Source organism: Mustelus asterias, chromosome 17 (genome assembly GCF_964213995.1).
Source record: "Mustelus asterias chromosome 17, sMusAst1.hap1.1, whole genome shotgun sequence".
NCBI classification, from domain to species: domain Eukaryota; kingdom Metazoa; phylum Chordata; class Chondrichthyes; order Carcharhiniformes; family Triakidae; genus Mustelus; species Mustelus asterias.
Genome location: NC_135817.1, coordinates 71,644,399 through 71,666,220, shown reverse-complemented (window position 1 = coordinate 71,666,220; position 21,822 = coordinate 71,644,399). Strand labels below are relative to the sequence as shown.

The following is a 21,822-nucleotide window of genomic DNA, read 5'->3' as shown; positions in this document are numbered from 1 at the left end:
CACCATTTCGCCTTTTAAACCTACCCTTAAACTTTCTACTCTGGCTAAGTACTGCCTCAACCACCTCTCCTTTCAAAGTCCTTGAATTACCTGCCAGATATGTTATAAATTCTGGCCAGACCTCCTGATTGGTTCCTCTTTATCTCAGCATCCATTTTTCCTTATGCCTCTGTGAAGGGCTTTGGGATACTTTGCCATGTTAAAAGGCACAACATAAATTAAAGCTCATGCGTTTCAGCCACCAAGGATTACATAAACTCGACTGCACAGAGTGCACGAAAATTAAGTGTTAAATTAAATAGTTCACAGTCTGCATCACATACCAGATACACAGCAGAAACTCACCAAGGCTTCTTTGATGGCATGTCCCAAACCCATGACCTCTACCACCTAGGAGAACAAGCAGTAGACTGAGAACGCCTGCAAGTTTGCCTCCAAGTCACACATCATCCTAACTTGGAAATATGTTGCTATTCCTTCATTACGGCTGAGTGAAAATTCTGGCGCTCGCTACCTAATAGTACTGCGGAACGCCTTCACCACTCAGACTGCCATTGTTGAAGAAGGTGGCTCACTATCACCATCTTCTCAAGGGTAATTAGGGATTGGCAGTAACAGCAACACTGACATCCTAGGAATGAATAACATAATTCCAGATCGCCTTCGTTACACCAGCCACACAAATAAGTTACATTCAGTATGAAGTTACTTTTATCAAATAAGAAATCTATATTCTTCCACCTTCACATACACACTGACAGATGATGGCATAATAACTGGTATATGTTGGGAAGATCCTTGCTACAATCTGCGATACCTTTAGGTTACTTTTAAAATGTAGTTGCTGCTAATTACGCAGCTTCATTGTGTTGAAATGCGAAGCAAACAAAGGCACCAACATTTCCTTAATATCATTGAAACACGCTGAAACCTTATATTGGGTTATTTTCTCCTAATAGCGATTGAATACTCACTTTCCAGGATCTGAGGCTTAAATTCATTGTTGCACCTGTTTCAGGCACATAGGTTGCAAAAATTCCAAATTGGACAGCCTACTGCTACCAGGGCGGCACGGTGGCACAGTGGTTAGCACTGCTGCTTCGCAGCTCCAGAGACCTGGGTTCGATTCCCGGCTTGGGTCACTGTCTGTGTGGAGTTTGCACATTCTCCTCGTGTCTGCGTGGGTTTCCTCCGGGTGTTCCGGTTTCCTCCCACAGTCCAAAGATGTGCAGGTTAGGTCGATTGGCTGTGCTAAAATTGCCCCTTAGTGTCCTGAGATGCATAGGTTAGAGGGATTAGCGGGTAAATATGTAGGGATATGGCGTTAGGGTCTGGGTGGGATTGTGGTCGGTGCAGACTCGATGGGCCAAACGGCCTCTTTCTGCACTGTAGGGTTTCTATGATTCATCCTGAAGTGGATTTTAGGTCCTTTTTTTATTCATTTGTGGGACATGGGCATCGCTGGCATGCCAGCATTTATTGCCCATCCCTAGTTGCCCTTGAGAAGGTGGTGGTGAGCTGCCTTCTTGAATCGCTGCAGTCCATGTTCTGTGGGTTAACCCACAATGCTGTTAGGGAGGAATTTCCAGGATTTTGACCCAGCGACTGCGAAGGAATGGCAATATATTTCCAAGTCAGGATAGTGAGTGGCTTGGAGGGAAACTTGCAGTTGGTGGTGTTCTCATGTATCTGCTGCCGTTGTCCTTTTAGATGGAAATGGTCGTGGGTTTAGATGGTGCTGTCTAAGGATCTTCGGTGAATTGCTGCAGTGCATCTTGTAGATAGTACACACTGCTGCTACTGAGCATCGGTGGTGGAGGTATTGAATGTTTGTAGATGTGGTGCCAACCAAGCAGACTGCTTTGTCCTGGATGGTGACAAGCTTCTTGAGTGTTGTTGGAGCTGCACCCATCCAGGCAAGTGGGGAGCATTCCATCACACTCCTGACTTGTGCCTTGTAGATGGTGGATAGGCTTTGGGGATTCAGGAGGTGAGTTACTCATTGCAGTATCCCTAGCCTTCGACCTGTGTTAATGAGTCCAGTTGAGTTTTTGGTCAACGGTAACCCCATGGATGTTGAAACACAACGGCCAGGATTCTCCCAAAAAATTCTAAGTCCCCAGTGTATGAGAAAATGGGAGTAAATCCCGCTAGCTTTTTTAACATGATTTCCAGAATGAATCTCCAACATTCTGTGCATCACAGAATGCCTCATCGGGACTAACTGTGGGTCTGTGGGCGGGTCCCATTCCCGCCCAAGAGGCCATCTGCATAGTGCTGAGTGGGCCACTGTGCATGCGCCAATCTGTCAGCGCAGAGATCGCCGCATGAGCTATGGCCCTGCGTTGCCGGCCTCCAAATTCCTGGCCAGCCCGATCGCGGGCCTCCCGGACCTCCCCAGGCCAGCCCCTATCTCCGCCCACCCTGGCCAGCCCCAATCTCCTCGACGACCACCCCCGCAACAGTCCCTATATCCTCCCGACATTCCTGACCAGCCTCGAACCACTGCCCCCAACAGTCCCAACCACTCCCACCCCACCCCGATGGCCAGCCCCGATCACTGTCCTCCCTCCTTCTGCCAGCGATCCTAGTGTAGAGTGGCAGTGGGGCCCAGCCCCCTTGGCACTGCCCATTATACATTGGGCAGTGCCAAGGTGCCCTTTGGGCGGTGCCAGGCTGGCACTGCCCAAGGGGTCCCCCTCTTGCCCCCAACCTCCCGGGGGGGGGCCTCAATGGTCTCTCTCCAATAGGATCGGGCCATTTGTTCCTCGTTAGTGGGGAACAAGAGTAAATCCCACTGGCGGGAACCACTCCCGGCGGGTGGGGAGGGGGACACGCTAGCAGGCCCAGAGATATCAGTCCCAGGCTCGCAAATGAAATGTAAATGTGAATTTTAATATTGAAATCAGCTCCACGCCGCTTTCCAGCACGGAGCTGATTAAGCTGAAATTCTTGGTTGTGAAGACTCTGAGGCCATGACGCCCAGAGGGAAACCCACAAAACAACCCCTGCTGATGTCTCCCGGCCCGCTGCGCTACTCGAGCAGCACAGCAGGCTGGGAGAATCACCCAAATATAATTTAAGCATTGAAATATGGTTCATACACTTGAATAAGGACCAGTTTCCTACATTGGAAGCATCTAATTCATTGGATCTTAATCTTAACAGTTGAGAAGTATGCTGCAGAAGTGTTATTTAGTAGGATACGCACCTTTATTAAGATAAGACTGTTTGAATGTGAAGGACTCTTTGAGAATGTTTTGCATAGTTGAGATTACTGTTTCACTGAACTGAACTGAACCAGATAAGTGATTTTTGAGGGGTGCTGCACCATGTCAAAGGATTGCCTCCAGGGTGAAGGAAGGGATGCAGAGCATTGTCCACCCTTAAAATTCTATCCATAGATCAATGGGAAGTCTTTAACCTGACATGGAAGTTGGGAGAACAAAATTCCAAACTAATTTCTGGTCAGTGGGATTTCTACTTCAATGCCAAATTTTGTGCCTCCCACCCACTACAATTCCCGCTACTGGCAGGGTCGAAAAATTCTGCCTCTGTTTTCTGGGCTAAGCTATCATCTGTCCTTGCTCCTACAAGTACTCAGTGAATTTCTCAGTTCAGATATCTCTACTCTTGTCTTTAAACTATCCAAGATGCCCAACTTTGAGCTGACTTGTTTTAATTCTTTTACGGGATGTGGGTGTCACTGGCAAGGCCCATCTCTACTGCCCTTGAAAAGGAGGTGGAGCTTGCTAGGCAAAGGCACTGGAACATCTGGAAGAATTTCTTCCTCTGCTGTGTCATCAAGGGTTTCAGGATCTGAAAGGAAAGAATCGCCCCAACATAAGTTAAGCAAAGAAATATGGTTCATACCCTTTAATAAGAACCTGTTTCCTACATTGGAAGCATCGAATTCATTGGATCTTAACTTTAACAGTTGAGAAGTGTTTGCTTCAGAAGTGTTATTTAGTAAGGACATGCACCTTTATTGAGATAAGACTGTTTGAATGTGAAGGACTCTTTGAGAATGTTTTGCATAGTTGTGATTGCAAGGCTAAGCAGAGATAGATGTGTGACTGCCAAGTGTATGTGGATGGGAATTCAGTGAGTAGGAAAGCAAGGTGAGCTAAAAAAAATCCCTCAGCGCTTTTCTACTAGCCTCTCCAGAAGCCATTGTCCTGAAAGCCCGCTTGCCCAAAATTTCCATAGGAGTCTCTTTCAGAGTGGACATGATTGGCTTCCTCCTGAGACTGCCAGCCACTGTCATTGTGTGTCAGCTACACTGACAAGATAAAAGGGATTGTGTTAGTATTACATGTTTTGACAATGTGCATGTCATGATAGAATAGTATTGATGGTGTGTCAACAATGACATGACTTGTAATGAAGCGGAGACATAATAGTGGCAGAGTTTTGCGGCAACAGCAGGAGGAGGTGGTGAAGTAGCTCAGTCATTAGAGAATGATGGGAGGTGGAGCAGGAATGACTCTAAGTTCTGAGTATTGCAGGACTCAGTGGAGAGGCATGAGATATGGGTTATGAATATTACCTTAGTAACCCTTAACCTTTTTTTCTGCATTGCATTGGTGTTTCTGGTGCCATTTTGCTGCTTTACAGCTTCCCACTGTGAAGCAAAGCTAGCCAGGTTACCTTCTTGCCACTGGGTTGATAGATGACATCCCTCTTCCTGTTGATCTCCCTCTCTAGCATCTCCAAAGCTGCATCAATGAGGAAACATTCCACTGTCTCTTCCATCTGGCAATTCAGTGATTGAATGAAGTTGATCGCAATCACAGTGTTCCTCCCTTTTAGAAAAAAATCCCGCTTGTTAAGTAGAATATAATGAAGATCCTGAGCAGCACTGACATCTTGTTTGATTCATGTTAAGTTCCTTTTGTCATTTAATCTCGCCAATCTTGTACCTTATCACAGACCTTCCTTTTTGTTCTGCCCTGCCCCTTTTCAATGGCATGTAACAAATCTCATTTCTATCCTCCTTCAGTTCTGGAGAGTCATATTTGACTTGGAACATTAACTCTGTTTCTTCACAGAGGCTGGCATTTGTGCAGAGTACTTCCAGCATTTTCTGTTTTTATTTCAGTGAGGTTACCCATGCTCAGTTCCAGCCCTAAGTAAGTATCTCCTCTAAAGACTTCACTTATCAACGCATACCATCACCTTGGGAGCCTCTCCAATTGATCCAGCTACGGTTGCATCCTTTTCTTCATCTGCATGAAGCCCCTTTGCAACATCATCCACCAACACAGGACCAATTTCATTGAACCCCCCCCCTCACTTGAGTCCCATGATTGGCAGTCATGGCTGCAGTCACCTCAGCAATATGTAATAGAATTCCCTCTCTGAACTTCTCTGCCTCTCCGACTTTTTTTTATGGGCGGCACGGTAGCACAGTGGTTAGCACTGCTGCTTCACAGCTCCAGGGACCTGGGTTCGATTCCCGGCTTGGGTCACTGTCTGTGTGGAGTTTGCACATTCTCTTCGTGTCTGCGTGGGTTTCATAGAATCATAGAAATCATAGAAACCCTACAGTGCAGAAGGAGGCCATTTGGCCCATCGAGTCTGCACCGACCACGATCCCACCCAGGCCCTACCCCACATATTTTACCCACTAATCCCTCTAACCTACGCATCCCAGGACTCTAAGGGGCAATTTTTTTTTTTTCTTTTTTTTTAAACTGGCCAATCAACCTAACCCGCACATCTTTGGACTGTGGGAGGAAACCGGAGCACCCGGAGGAAACCCACGCAGACACGAGGAGAATGTGCACACTCCACACAGACAGTGACCCGAGCCAGGAATCGAACCCAGGACCCTGGAGCTGTGAAGCAGCAGTGCTAACCACTGTGCTACCGTGCCGCCCGGTGCTCCGGTTTCCTCCGGGTGCTCCGGTTTCCTCCCACAGTCCAAAGATGTGCGGGTTAGGTTGATTGGCCATGCTAAAAAAATTGCCCCTTAGTGTCCTGGGATGCGTAGGTTAGAGGGATTAGTGGGCAAATATATAGGGATATGGAGGTAGGGCCTGGGCGGGATTGTGGTCGGTGCAGACTCGATGGGCCGAATGGCCTCTCTCTGTGCTGTAAGATTTCTAAGACTCCCTTCCTTTTAAATATTCCTTAAAACCCACCTCTTTATCAAATATTTAGTTACCCTTATATCTCCTCCTTAAGCTTTAGTCAGTAATTTACCTCTGATGGAGCTTAGAGTATTTTCCTATATTAAAAGTGTAATGTAAGTTGGTGTTTTAATGTAATCAAAATGGACCAGCAGACAGACAATGTGCCTTGATTAGTGATCATAATATAGGTAACCAAATAAATATCTTTCTTTATTTTAATATTACATTAATTCTATTTTCAATATTTTTAAGTTTAGACTTGCGCATTAATACTTTACTATTATCTCAGTGTGTAAGTTAAGGATTAATGCCAGGGTTCGAATACCAGTCATGTTTTTCTACTAACTTGTTGGTAATTTGTTTCATGAAATCATCATGCCGTTACAGAACATATGAAATATCTGTTTATAAAAATGCAAAATATCTATTTGTGTTTTTCAGTGCTGCACCCCAGAATTTATTTTAGTGTTCACAATCAGATATCTTTTGCTTTTTTGTGCCAGGTACTCTAATCGACTATTATGGAAAGCATACATTGGACTGAATTCCCAAGCTTTTTCAGAAGCTGCTGTTGAATCGAGACTAATCAAACGGATGATAATTCATGAGCAATTCAATAATATCACAATGGATTATGATATAGCCTTGATTGAACTTTCGGAACCTGTAGCATACAATAATTACATCCAACCGGTGTGTCTTCCATCTGCGTTACACGTGTTTGCGGCAAATCGAAAATGCTACATTACTGGTTGGGGCTTAGTGCAGGAAAAAGGTAAATTAGTTATCCTATTTCTAGCTATCAATTTTCATTATACTAAAATAACTTTGTGATTGTGTTGCCAACTATACAGTTAAAATGAATTAAAGGATAGCTTGGTTTGACCAATTATTTAGCGCAACGAGGAAAATCACATGAAGGAAACTAAGAATGATTGTGTGTTCACATATTCACATGCTGCACATGCACAAATACAATTTAATAATATTCCGGATAATTTGAATTAAAAACTACATTTCAGGGAATTAAATTCTGTATCATTAGGTTACTGTAACTCAGCCAGTTTAATCTCAGTGGTGAGAAAGCATTTAAAAATGATGATGTGGGACAAAATTAATGGTTACTTGGACAAACATGGATCAATTAAGGAAAGCCTGCATGGACTTTATAAAGGCAAGTCGTGTTTAAATAATTTTATTGAGTTTTTTGATGCGGTAACAGTGAGGGCTGATGAGAGTAATGTCATTGATGTGGTGTACATTGACTTCCAAAAGATGTATGATAAAATGCCCTATAACAGGATTGTCAGCAAAACCGAATCCCCAGGGATAAAAGGATCTGTAGTAGCAGAGGTACTAAAGTTGGTTGAGTGGCAAGAAGCAGAGAATAGTGGTGAGCAGTTGTTTCTTGGACTTGTGGGCTGGAGTTGTATACTGGAGTTCCCCACTGGTCAGTATTAGGTCCATTGCTTTTCTTGATCTAGATTAATGAGGTAGGGCAGGACTTTCCAGCCCTGACACCGGTGGGCATCGTCGTTGATGGGATGGGAAAATTTGAAGAGCTGTTAAAAGTCAGTATTGGGGCTGGAAGATGTCAGCCCTAGACTTGGGTAGGCAGTGCAAAATTTCAAACTTTGCAGATGACAGAAAACTTGGAAATATTGTGAAATCTGAGGAAGATAGTGATAGACTTCAAGAAGACATGGACAGGCTGGTGTCATGAAAGTTAATGTAGAGAAGTGTGAAGTGATATATTTTGGTAGGAAGAATGAGGAGAGATAATCTAAAAAAATAAAGGATGCAATTTTAGAAGAGAAGCAGGGGCAGAGGATCTGGGGCTATAATTGCACAAACTCTTGAAGTTGGCAGAGCATGCTGAGAAAGTGGTTAATAAGTGGGATGGCATGGCAGCATAGTGGTTACCACTGCTGCTTCACAGCACCAGGGACCCGGGTTCAATTTCAACCTCGGGTGACTGTCTGTTTAGAGTTTGCACATCCTCTCTGTGTCTGCGTGGGTTTCCTCTGGGTGCTCCAATTTCCCACCACACTCCAAAGATGTGAGGGTTAGGTTGATTGGCCATGTTAAATTGTCCCTTGGTGTCAGGGGATTAGCTGGATGAATACGTGGGGTTAAGGAGATAGGGCCAGGGTGGGATTGTTGTCAATGCAGGCTCAATGGGCCAAATGGCCTCCTTCTGCACTATAGGGATTCTATTAATAAGACAAATAGGATCCTGAGAGTTATCAATAGAGGCATAGGGCACGATCTTACTGGCCGTTCACGCCCCACTGCTACTGCAGCGTCCAGCCAAATCTCCGTTCACTGCAGTGGGACGAGAAAATCCCACCAGCATGAACGGCCAAAAGGCTCTGGCCATTTAGTATAAAAGCAAGGCCACTCTGCTGAATCTTTACAGCACATTGATTTGGTCTTAACTGGAGTATTGTGTTCAATTCTGGGCTTCATGCTTTAGGCAGGATGTGAGGGAAGTAAGCGAGTGCACAAAAGATTTATGAAGATAGTTTTGGGGTGAGGGACTTCAGTTACTTGGATAGAATGGAAAAGCTAGGGCTGTTTTTTTGGACAAGCAAAGATTAAGAGGAGATTTGATAGAGGATTTCAAAATCATGAGGAGTCTAGGGAGTCTATGAATAAGACAAATAGAATTCGAGAGTTATCAATAGAGGCATAGGGCGCGATCTTACTGGCCGTAGAGTAGATAGAGTGCAATTGTTCCTACTGGTGGAAGGGTCAAGAATGCAACATCAGCAATATAAAATGATTGGCAAATGAATCATGAGAGAAACCCTTTTAGGCAGGAAGTTGGTGGAATTTAGAATACATAGCTGAGCGTGTGATGTAGGCAGATTCAATCACAGCTTTCCAAATATCTGCAGGGAAAAGGCAGGAGAATAGAACTAATTGAATTACTCTCACAGAGTCAGCACATACATGATGGGTTAAATGAGATCTAACTTTTCTATGTTTCTATGATTCTATGTTTATCCCTGCTTTTCCATTTTCCATATTTTATAGTCAAAAGAACGGTCCTCATTATAGAGGCTCTGGGGAGCATGTGAGCTTGGGTGCAGGGGATAGGTTAAATGTACAAAAATGTTAGCAAGTCAAGAAGTCAACTTCAACTTGCTGACTGCCACATTTAAATTGAGCATGCAACCTACACATTAAACAACAGAAAACAATGTTCCCCTTTTATAATTATAACACATTGCACTGTCCATGGAACTACGGTCTTTATAGCAAATGGTCCACAGTTGCTCCCAGTTTCAAATTGGTTTGCACTTTCTCCCTTCGTCAAGCAGTAACTTTGAGCGACTGCCTTCAGGGATTTCCCTTTGTTTTTAGAGCTTCCTTAAATCCAGTACCAACAGTAAAGCCTGTCCTGTTGATTCTTCCCCTCTGGTCACACAAGGACAAATCTTCTGGAATCCTTAAATGGCTTCAGGATGCATGTCTTTGACTAGAGACCATCTCCCTCCTGTATCCAGCTATGGTACGTTGCAGAGCCAAGCAGCATCTTCTCACTGCTGACCACACAAAATTGATGTCTGTCTGTGATATGCATTGATTTGTACGGAAGCCTCCAACAATGGCAGTCTTCACATTGTCCTCATGTAAAACATATTGCCCCTGCATCCAGGTAGAAATACTGATTAACTACCCTTGCCTCCAACTCTTTTCCACCTTAGAAGTAAGTGGATAGTTTACAAGCTGGTACTTTTAACACCTTTCTAGGAATTTGGGAGTCTCAGAACCACTGTGAACTCAGAGACTGCCATGATTGTTTCCAACCCTGCACAATCTGCCCCAGTAACATAATCTAGGAGGGGCGGGGAGGGGGGGGGGTGCTCCTTTTGATCTGTAACCACCCAGACATGTTGTCAAGTATGAACAGGTCACGTGACTCCTTCTGCTTTACTGTAAATCGAAGACGCAATTCCAAAATATAATTATCTTTTACACCTCATAAAGCCAATGACAGATATGTTGAAGTTTCTTCAGGGTTTCCTGCACAAAATTGGACAAAGCCACTGCCAAAGCAACTCTGAGGGTTAGTACTGGAGCCAATCTCTCCTGCAACCCGAACCAACCAAATAAACTCAGAATATTCCATGGTATGTGACCAAGAAATAAAATGTCAAGACATGCTTATTTTCACTGGAACTAATAAGATAGCCAGTGCAAAAGCCCAGTTATTGATGAATATCAGGGTTTTTTTTAATGTACACAATTACAAAATGTTGGAAATTGTGCATAACCTTGGTGTTATATTTGATCCCAAGATGAATTTCCACATATTTGCACTGGTTCTGAATACCACCTCTTCCCAACTCTAACATTGCTGATCTGTGCTACTCCCTCAGCTACATTGCCTTCTCGTTAAGCAGTCAATACCTTGATTTTAAATTTCTCATCCTTGTTTTCAACTTCTTGCTTGGTCTCACCCATCCCTGTAACCTTGTCCAGCCCCCAAACCCTCTGAGATATCTGTGTGTATTTAATTCTATTCTCTTCAGCATCTCTGATTATAGTTATTCCACTATTGATGGCTATACCAGCAGCTGTTTGGGCCATAAGCTCTGGAATTCCCTTCCTACCCTTCTCCACTATTCAGCCTCTCTTTCCTTAAGATGCTCCTTGAAAATAAAGACTTGCATTTATTTGGCACTTTTCATGATCACTAGACTCAAAGCCCTTTACAGCCAATGACCTTTGGATGGTACTCACTGAAATATATGAAACATGCCAGCCAATCTGTGCACACTCCCACAAACAGCAATGTGATATGACCAGATAACCTGTTTTTTGTGACTAAGGGAAAAGTATCGGCCAGGACATTGGGGTAATTCTTTTACATCCAGGGCTTTGGTTAAACATCTCATCAGGAAGACAGCACATCTGAAGTAGAGGACTCCTTCAGTGCTTCACTGGAACATCACTCTTGATTTTGTGCTCAAGCCCTGGAATGGGAATTGATACAGAGGCTAGATGCTACCAACTGAGCCACAGCCAAGAGCTGCCTCTTAAAACTTATCTCAAGCTTTGACCTTGCTTTTGTCCATTTTCATTAAATCACTTTCTTTGGCTAGGTGTCAAATTCACTCACTCCAGTGGGATGTTGTATTACATCAAAGGCATTGGTGTTATATAAATACAAATTGGCCGGAATTCTCCAATCTTGTTCGCCCCACCCCCGCTTTTAGCAAGAACAGAAAATTTGACACTCAGCCAAAATCCCATTCATGGCAGCAGAACCAAAGAATCCCAGGAATGGGCGAGGCTGGAGAATTTTGGTGGTTGTCTATTTTTGAGAGGAAAGACTTCATACAAAAAAATCATGGTATAGAACCGCCTAGTGACTGGATCCTGCACTGCATCATTGCAGTTGACTGGGAATTGTTAACTGGGAATTGTTAACATGAAAACAAAATAAATGACAGCTGGTTCATTCCTCAGGACAATGACTGGACAAATCAGAGTCAAGCTGCCTGGCTTAAATTTCAAACAATGCTTGACAGTTAACTCAGTCACCATCAACTGGTGCATTCCTCATGGTAGCACATCTACCAATCAGAGTCCACTTGTCAACTGATCAGCACTCTCTTCTCATACAGTATCATTTTTTGATTTCCCTTGTGAATGTCCTGATTAGTGCAAAATTTCTTCTTGTGAATGTCCTGATGAGTGCAAAATGAAAAACTTTGACAAAAAAGTATTTTCTTTCATACTTCACAGGCGTCAACTTCAGCAAAAGGAAGAAATAAAGTACTAACAGGAAGTACAATGTTTAAAGAACTATATATATAGAGGATGTAGCAGAAGCATTTTAAGTGAAAATCTATAATACATGGATATAGTTGTACCAAAGATTAACGCTGACCATACCATAATTAGTGCAACCATAATATTTTTAACAAAATCCTCATGCCTCTATCCAATATATATCTAAATGTAGCAGTTTTGTATGTATAGCCAAAAGAACAATTATAGTTTTATATTTTATTAAGAGGTAATTACTCCATTACCTTTGTGCACCAATATATTTTTGAAGAATAAGAAGTTGCTTTAATTGGTGGATAACGGTCCTGGATATTATATGCATTTATATGATATTATACAAATAATATCATACAACTGATATTATTTCTATAATAATAATATCTTTATTTCTTAAAGATATTATTATTATACTGCTCCTTTACATGCATTATAGGGCCAATGAGCACAGTTATGATTTGAACAAACAATGCATGTTGTTCACATTAGAGCAGCACTTGGAAAAAAAAAATTTGTAATCAATTCTAAACTGAACAGAAAATGTTCTTTGTTTTCCAGGTCATCTTCCTACAATCCTTCAAAAGGCTGAAGTAAGAATCATTAATCAAACAACATGCATTAACTTTATAGGAAATATAGTATCATCGCGAATGCTTTGTGCAGGATATCTTACTGGACAAGTTGACGCCTGTGAAGTATGAACAGTTACATTTCCATTGAAACTTATCTTAGCCCAGCTGATATTTGTAATTTTTACAGATTTATGGTGTGGTAACATTGATCATTAGTTTTTTGTTTATAAATGGCATAGCACAATACAATCAATATTGTATCAGCAACAATGGCCTTAAATTCATAGTTCTGTCATTGAAAGTATTCATGTAAATTAGGATACAGAAAGACCCAGACAGAAGGTCTGTACAGAAATTCCGCACTTCCCTAACTGTGATTAACTAACTCAGCACTGCCAGGGACATATGCCTTGCGTCAGTAACCCTAGGCTTAGGAAAGAAAAATCTGCAAGTTACTCCTCCTCCCGATTACTATCCAGAGGGTTCCTGTTGGAAAGGATGAGATTACCCCATGGGAAATACCTGTTCACACATGAAGAATAGTTACTTCGATAAGATAATATGTCAGGGCTGTGGAACTGGAACCGTGCTTATGATGAGGCACACCTTGGAAGTGGAAGCAAAAGGAAGGAAAGTTTTGGGGTGACACAGTTCGAAATTTTAGATTTGTACCAGCTAATTTTTAATTCATTGGTGGGACATGGGCGTCACTGGCTGGCCAGCATTTATTGCCTATCCCTGGTTGCCAGAGGGCAGTTGAGAGTCAACAACATTGTTGTGGCTCTGAAGTCACATGTAGGCTGATGAGAACGGCAGATTTCCTTCCCTAAGGAAATGAGTGAACCAGATGGGTTTTTCCAACAATCAACAATGGTTTCATGGTCATCATTAGATTCTTAATTCCAGATAAGTTTTATAGGGTTCAAATTTCGCCATCTGCCATGGCAGGATTTGAACCCGGGTCCCCAGAACATTAGCTAAGTTTCTGGATTAATAGTCTAGCAATAATACCACTCGACCATCGCCTCCCTTGAATAGTCTGATATTAAGTCATGGAATTGTTGCACAAAGCACCATTCTCAGGTCTTTCATGACTGGTGGAGTTAAAGCAAAGGCCACTGTTAGTAGTTAACAGGAGTTAACAGGAATAATAGCTATATTGTCATCTGCTAGTGAGTTACACAACTGAACATTTATAAATATCTTCTACAAAAGAAACAATTAAAAAGAACCCAAAAATTATTTTCTTAAATAAAAACCCAAAATATTTGAATACCAATAAATGCAAATCAATTTAGAAAGACTGGTTAACATATTGGCTTGACATGACTGTCCCTGGTTGTTGAGAATTGTTGTTCAATAACAATTAAATCCATTTTTAAATAATTCTTGTTGTAATAATTCCTTTATGGTTGAGATGTACTTTTTAAATAGTCTAGAAACAAAATATAAAGAACACAGGATGAATGTTTTGGAAACCTTGCTTGAATAGCTATCACATCGGAATACTAAACTCAGTTTAATAGAGCTAAACATCTGTGTTACTTTTCTTGTTGTCTGTAGGGTGATTCTGGAGGACCACTGGTTTGTGAAGAATCATCAGGAAAATGGTTTCTGGCAGGAATTGTGAGCTGGGGACAAGGATGTGGTCGATATGGGCACCCTGGAGTTTACACAAGAATCACAAAATTTGGAGACTGGATTCAGAGGAACATGAGAATCATTGGCAATTGAACAAAATTATTTTGTGCTAAAAAGAAAATCTTAATTTAATTTAATCAGCGGTTGCAGCTATTTTCTGTAGTGCTCATATCCCTTCACTAGTGGAGTACAGAAAACACTGAATTATCAGGTTCTCTGCATTATTTACCTAACCCAAATAGAACTTATAGATAGCTTAGGCTGGATTTTCTGGGCGTCAACGGACCTTTTTCTACCAAATTTTCTGTCCCACCTGCGATGATTGTTATAATCTCTGTCAGGTTTCCCTTCAATCTCCTTTGCTCCAGGGAGAACAACTCCAGTTTCTCCAACTAATCTTGTGGCTACAATCCCCTATCCTTGGAACCTCTGCACCCTGTCCAGAAACTTCATGTTCTTCCTAAAGTGTGCTGATCAGAACAGGAAGAAATACTCTAGGTGTGACCTAACCAGAACTTATTAGTAGTTCGGTATATACCCTTAATATGTCCTGCAATCTTCAAAGATCTATCCACAAGAACCCACAGGTTCCTCTATCTGTGTACACTCCAGAACTGTGCCATAAAGTCTATGTTGCCTCTCCCTATCCCCAGTGCCAAAATGCATCACCTCTCACTTCTCTATATTAAATTCTCTCTGCTACGTGTCTGTCCAGTCAGTGGGCCTATTGCAGTCAATGGTCTCACTCTCGTTGTTTGCCATGCCTGTAAGTTTGGTATTATTCACAAATTTTGAAATTTTACTCTATAATTCAATATCCAAAACATGATCCCTCTGTCCTCGCACTGATCCTTGAGGAACACCACTGTCTACCATCTTCCATTCTGAAAAACATCCATTTACCATAACTCACTGGTTTCTGTCCTTAAGCCAATTTTATAAATCTAAACTGACACTTGCTGTCTGATTCCATGAGCTTCAATTTTGTTAATCAGCTTTTTCTATGGCACATTGTCAAATGCTTCCTTAAAATCCACATCAATAACATTGATTGCATTCCCTTCATCAACATTCTCTACTACTTCATCAAAATATTCAATTTGATTAGTCAAGTATGAGATACTTTATACAAATCCATGCTGTGTCTCCTTAATTAACTCAAACCTCTACAAGTGCCTGTTGGGTTTTCCCTCATTATTGTATCTAAAACCTTATCCACTACTGAGGTTAAACTGACTGGTCTTAAGTTACTGGAACATTCTCATGCCCTTTCTTGAATAGGATTGCCACATTTGCCATTCTCCAATCCTCTGGTACATGCCCTGCATCAGAAGAAGATTGGAAGATTATGGCAAGCCCTTCCCTTATCTCTAATCCCGCATCCTTCACTGATGTGCGATGTCAGATATCCAACCAGGTGACTTAGCTACACTAAACAATGCCAGCCTTTCCAGTACATCCTACCTACAACTTTCACCCCACCCATTACATCTACCATCTCCACTTCTGCTGATATTTTGTCAGAATCCTTTCCTTTGACAAATGCCAATACAAAATATTCATGAGGTCTTATTTGCATCTCCAAGCATATATCACCCTCTTTGTCCCTAATAGAATCTCACTCCACTATGTGCTTTTTGCCTGCTATTTACATGTGGTAGAAGATTTTTGAATTTTATTTAATTTTAATTGCTATTTTATTCTTTCATTCTCTCTTTGCCAGTCTTACTTTCCTCTTCATTTTCCTTCTCACCTTAGTTTACGTGGCCTGAGTTCCACTTGAAGAATTAATCTGATATGCTCCATACATCTACTGTATCTGTTTTACCAAATTTTCTATCACGCTCATTTTACCATGATCCTTGACTTTGGTTCCTCTACTTTTGCCCTTATTGGGGCATTACCCCGATTAACATTACCCCAATCAATATCTGAGTAATTAAAAGACTCCCCCCATAGAGCCACTATAGTTCATGCACATCTCTGTTGTGATTTCCCTGCAGATCTGCTCCTCTATCTTTCTCACTCTTACTATTTGGAGGTTCAGTGGTGTGATCCTTGAAGAAACTTGTCCTCAATATTTTCAAGCCATGTTTCCATTAATGCCAGTACATCATATTCCTACATGGCTGTTTGTGCTCGTAGATCACTAGCCTTATTCATTGCACTTTGTGCAATTGCATAATTTAGTTTAAACACTTAGGGAGTAGTAAGGACGTGGAATGCCCTGCCTGCAGCAGTAGTGGACTCGCCAACATTAAGGGCATTTAAATGGTCATTGGATAAACATATGGATGATATTGGAATAGTGTAGGTTAGATGAGCTTTAGATTGGTTTCACTGGTCGGTGCAACATTGAGGGCCGAAGGGCCTGTACTGCGCTGTAATGTTCTATGTTCTATATTTTAACCACTCTAATTAACCTTCCTGTGAGTCATGTTAAGATGCAACCTGTTCCTTTTGAATAGGTGTCTCCTACCCTGTCATTTATCCCATTGCCCAAGACACTGAAACTCTTTCTCCTGCACCATGCCTAGTGCTATGCATTGATCCTCCCTGTCTTCCTACTCTTTTGACACTCACTGGTGCATGGGACTGGGAGTAATCAAGAAATTAGTACCTTCCAAGTCCTACTTTTTAACATCCCACCACCTGAAGATTTGACCATAAGAACTCAATACCTGTCTCTCATTCTGCTGATGGGACCAACCTGTAGCACAACTTCTGGCTCAGTAGTTTCTCCCTGCAGAATATACTGTATCCCTCCATGATGTTCTTTACCCGAGAAGACAACACACCAAGTAGGACTCACAGTGACAGGTACAGAAATGCCTGCCTTCCCCCTAAATATGGAATATCCTTTCACAACTGCATTTCTATACTTTGCTGTTCACTCCTGTGCCATCTCTTGCCCATTGTTACCATGACCTGGCCTCTTCCTATTCTTCTGGATGACCACTCATCAACTATCCTGATCTGTTACTGCCTGTGGGGTGAGCCCTCCTGGATATGCAATCTAGGAAATACTAATTGGCCTGATGCCCCATATTGAGAGCAAAGAAAGAATGAACCAAATCTGAAATTTAAAAATAAGATTGTCGTATTGTATATATAGCACTGTACAGCCCCCCACTTCTTTTAATCTGCATTGCATTCAAGTTGAGAAATTGTAATTCAGAATGCAATTTCTAGAATGTTCTTACACTGAAATTGCTAGAACAAGAGCAGTAACCATTGTTTGGGTTTCACATAGACGCTAGCTATTCTGTAGCTATTTTCCAGTATTTAGATTAAACTTTAAATATGCTTTTCTGCCTGTTTAACTCTTCTCCATGGTTTAGAATATATGGTGACAGCATCTAGATTTCTTCACATTAACTGCAGATAGGTGTAAAATGTGCTTGGGAGATCCAAATGGCCCTGTGGATTTTCTTTTACACCTGTGCCTCTCATCACTCCAAGTGGCATCAAATTGAAACATGCAAGAATCTGTCAGCTAGGGAGCCCTCATTCTATTTTGTTCAGGAGTCTGTTTGGGCCCCAATTCCAAAGTTGCACCAGAGCAGAAGTTATACCGATACCAAAAGTTGTCATGTGAAAGCATATTGAGAAACATCTGCTGCATTGCAGAGTTCAGCTCAGCATGCACTTTTCAAATCAATTTATTACAAATATTTTCAAATTGAAGAGGAAAAAAGGTTTAGAGTGCTTTCCTTTAACAGTAAAGAGACCCGATATTCATCCAATGATACAAGTACCTTTTCTTTAGGTAATAGGTGTGGACTCAAAAGTCTAAAAATACTTTGATTAATGTTGACTACAACATGGTACAATTGATGTTAACCCAACACCCACCAACTGAAACTCACACTGTTCCTATCTGATGAAATTTTATGAAGTCAGCTGAGGCTCTGAAGTAGGCAGGGTCCTAATTTGAAATCTAAAAGTCTCAACCTACTGAAATCATTGGTGCCACATCAGTGCTTTCACTTTGGCATTAAAGATAATTACACAGAGCCAACCCTATTAGTCATGACCAAAAAAGGTTGTTGTAAGTTGGAAATTTTACTTTCATGTGGCATCCTTGCTCCATGAGGAGTCCCTGCGCCTGTCCATCACTAATCTTGCTTTTCCATTCCTCATACTGCATTGGTTTGGCAAACCCTCTCTCCAACTCCCAGCCCTATTCCAGCACTTGCCTTATGCCCTTGGACCATCGGTAACATCCTCACATCATGCCTACCAGCTTCAGATGACAGAGAAATGTTTAAATTAGGCTCTAGAAATTAAAATTAGAGAGGACTTGAGTGATTCAAACCCATGATGAACCGTGCTACAACCAATTCCATTGTATCACTGTCACAGTGTGTCAATCCTAATTGTTTGATGTGTTCGGTCCACTCATTGTTTAAACACTGAAGCCCTTATAGTTTCCACTTTGAACTGTGAACAGTCCTTACAAAAGCTGGATTTTTGTCTCTTTTATATCTGAAATGTATTCATGTAAGTATTTCTTCTCTATGATGGCGTTTCACAAAATTTACAAGTTGTGTGATATTTTCAAACTAGTTTATAGCAAAACATACAAAAACTGTTTTAAATCAGCATGATTATTTTTTGACTTTTGAGGTATTGTATTGGTATAATGTTATATAATCAACAAGATGATTTATCTTATCTGACCAAATTTCTACCTAGGTGAAATTATTTTTGGCTTTAGGTGCAGATACATTGAAGATAAATGACCGTCCTTTTAAATTTTATTTTAAATAATAATTAAGCATCTGTATCGCAGAATAGTATCTTAATCAGAAAGTCAGATAGAAGAGCTGCAGTAATGTGCTCAATCATAATTTACATCAGCACAGAAACAAGTAGGTATATAGATTTGTCAACCACTTAGTAAAGGCAATATCCCTTTCAAACAGAACATGATAATGAGGGCCTAATGCTAGATTGCTGTACAGTGCCAGGCCAGGAGGCATTGAAATTGCATAAAATAGTTTACAACAGTAAGTTGGAAGTTATTTTCTATATTGAATTCTGTTGATTTAAGAAATTTTATGTTTGTTCACAACAAACATCACGAAAATAATGTTTGTGTAATAAAGTTCCTTCAAAGATCAGTTCAGATTTGATCAATCCTGCTTCAAATCTAAAAAGAACCTTTCCATTCATATAATTTATCATTCACCAACCACCAAATTCCTAAGTACTTCTACCAACTAACAACAGATGTCAACGTGAGTTATTCCAAGCGAATGTATGAAATTCAGAAAGAGTTGGAGAGCCTTAGCAACTGAGCAAACGAAACAAAAATGGCATTTAATATTGAATACATTACAGCTTGATTTCCAAAAAGGATTCTGGGACTGAAGCGGAATTTTGATGTTCAATTGCACATGTTTCACATGACCTGAGAATTTGAGGCCCCTGCTAGGCTGTTCTCTATGGCTCTATTATGCACACTCGGGGTGAGCTGGTGATTAATTGCTAAAGAAATATTTAGGATCTGGAATGCACAGCCTAAGAGGGTGGCGGAGGCAGGTTCAATCAAGCCATTCAAAATCATTACCGGAAAATGAAAAACGTGCAAGGCTACATGGGAAATGGTAAGAGTGATTGCTCCTGCAAAGGGTCAGCACAAACATGATGGGTTGAGTGACCTCCTTTGGTTCTGTAATCATTCTATGATTCTAGAATGCTTTTGTAGATTGCCAACCTCCAATAAGATTTTGACTTTTTACTACAAAATCCAAGGTCAGAAAAATGGCCAGGAAGTGACTGGCTTTCTTTTTTTCCATATCTTTGGTATGTGATTATTGCATATTTGGTAGAAGATATTTATTTGTCTAAGAAAGTTATGGCTGGGATTCTCCCAAAAAAAACTAAGTGCCCAAAAGGCGGGAAAACGGGAGATTTTTCCCACCCATTTTTTGGGCATATGTAATTTCACAATTCTCCAGCAGAGTGCCTCAGGGAGACACATGCAGATAAGTGGGAGGGTGGGGCCTCATCGCAGTGGAGAGGCCGGAATCAGAGTGCTGAGCTGGTCACTGGTCATGCACCGATCTGTCAGTGGGGAGATTGCCGCATGCGCACTGCCTCCCCCATTGCCGGCTGCTTGATCACCAGCCTCCTTCTCCCAATTGCCATCTTCCCAACCCCTTTCTCCCCCCAATCGCCGGCCTACCTGAACCCGCCCCTCCCTCAAAAGCCTACCCAACACCCGGACCAGCCCCAATCGCCAGCACCCATGGCCAGCCCCGAAACCCCCCCACATGTGCGATCCCAATCACTGCCGCACATGTGCATCCCCTATTTCTCCCCCCCCCCCCCCCCCACTGCCAGGTTGCCCAGTGGGCAGTGCCAGGATGTCTGGTGGGCAATGTCAGGGTGGCACAGCGCAAGAGGCACCCCCCTGCCCCGACCACCCAGGGGCCTCAATGGCCTCTGTCCCCGCCAGCGGGGTGATCACAACTGGTCCCCGTTGACGGGGATGTTAGCGAGCCCGGAGACTACTGTCCTGGGCTCGCTAATCATATGGAAATGGCAATTTCAATATTATGATCAGCCTCGCGCCGATTTCTGGCACCAGGCTGATTATGTTGAAAAACATAGCCTGTGATTGGCCGGATGCTGGTCAACGGTTTTCGATGTAATCTGTCTTGTGCCGGAAATCAGCGCTATCCAATCAGCGCAGCAGGCCAGGAGAATCACCCCTACATCTAGATACAGCATTGCTTAATCATTGGTCATCAGTTACAACAACTATTTCGGAAGTATTCACAGAAAACAGACCTAAGATACTTTGTGAAACATCAGATATCATATGCTTGTGGTGAAGTTGGTTTTGTGTGTTTACATCTAACTAGGTCCATTGCATTCTGCAAAATGTTGGAGCAATGAAAAGATCCATCAAACAATATTATGCTTTTGTTAACTGCTCGCATCACTGAGTTGAAGAGATTCCAAGTTTGCAAAACAATATAAGAGAATAAACAAAAGAATATATGCTAATGGAGACTTAGAGGTCACTAGTGCAAACCACTCAAGTCACAGGCAAAACCTTCTCCATGTTTAGAAATAAAAACATTTAGAATAGTGCAGTGCAGGGAATTGTCCAAAAAGAAATCAGTTCAGCTTCATGGAACAAAGTCTGACTAATTTATTGTTATAAAAACAAGAAAATGCTGGAAAAACTCAACAGGGGGTCTGGCAGTATCTGTGGAGCGAGAAACAGAGTTAATAGGTTAAAGTTTCTGGTACCACCACCCCACCCTACCCCCCCCCCCCCCCCCCCCCCCACCCCCACCCGCCCTACCCCTCCACCTCAACAGAAATTGTCACAGGCAGGACAGAAGGTTTGACGGACCATTTAAAGACCCGTTGACCTCAGGCAGGAATTCCCGGTTTCGAGGCAGGCAGAAATGGAAAATCTCGTCCAATGTTTCAAGTCACTGTGACTCTTCAGTCTCCACAGATGCTGCCAGACCTGCTCAGATTTTCCAGCACTTTCTCTTTTTATTTCAGATTTCCAGCAACTGTTGTATTTTGCTTTTAAAATATCGGCCAGAATTTTCCGAACTCGCATACCCCGTCACGCTGCCAGCCAGAATGGAGAATGTGGCGCTCAACCAAATCTCTGTTCCCTGCCGTGGACGATATTG

The 21,822-nt window shown here is 42.0% G+C and overlaps 1 protein-coding gene across 1 annotated transcript in view; it reads left to right on the top strand.

Annotated features, from left to right (window-relative positions):
- The window catches only part of LOC144506081 (suppressor of tumorigenicity 14 protein homolog), a 116,514-nt gene extending 102,269 nt beyond the window's left edge, over positions 1-14,245 (top strand). Inside the window, exons 15-17 of the mRNA XM_078231897.1 lie at positions 6,641-6,912; positions 12,498-12,634; positions 14,075-14,245. Of these exons, the coding sequence (XP_078088023.1) occupies positions 6,641-6,912; positions 12,498-12,634; positions 14,075-14,245 (580 nt within the window). The remainder of the gene's footprint in view (positions 1-6,640; positions 6,913-12,497; positions 12,635-14,074) is intronic.
- The last annotated feature ends 7,577 nt before the right edge of the window (positions 14,246-21,822 follow it).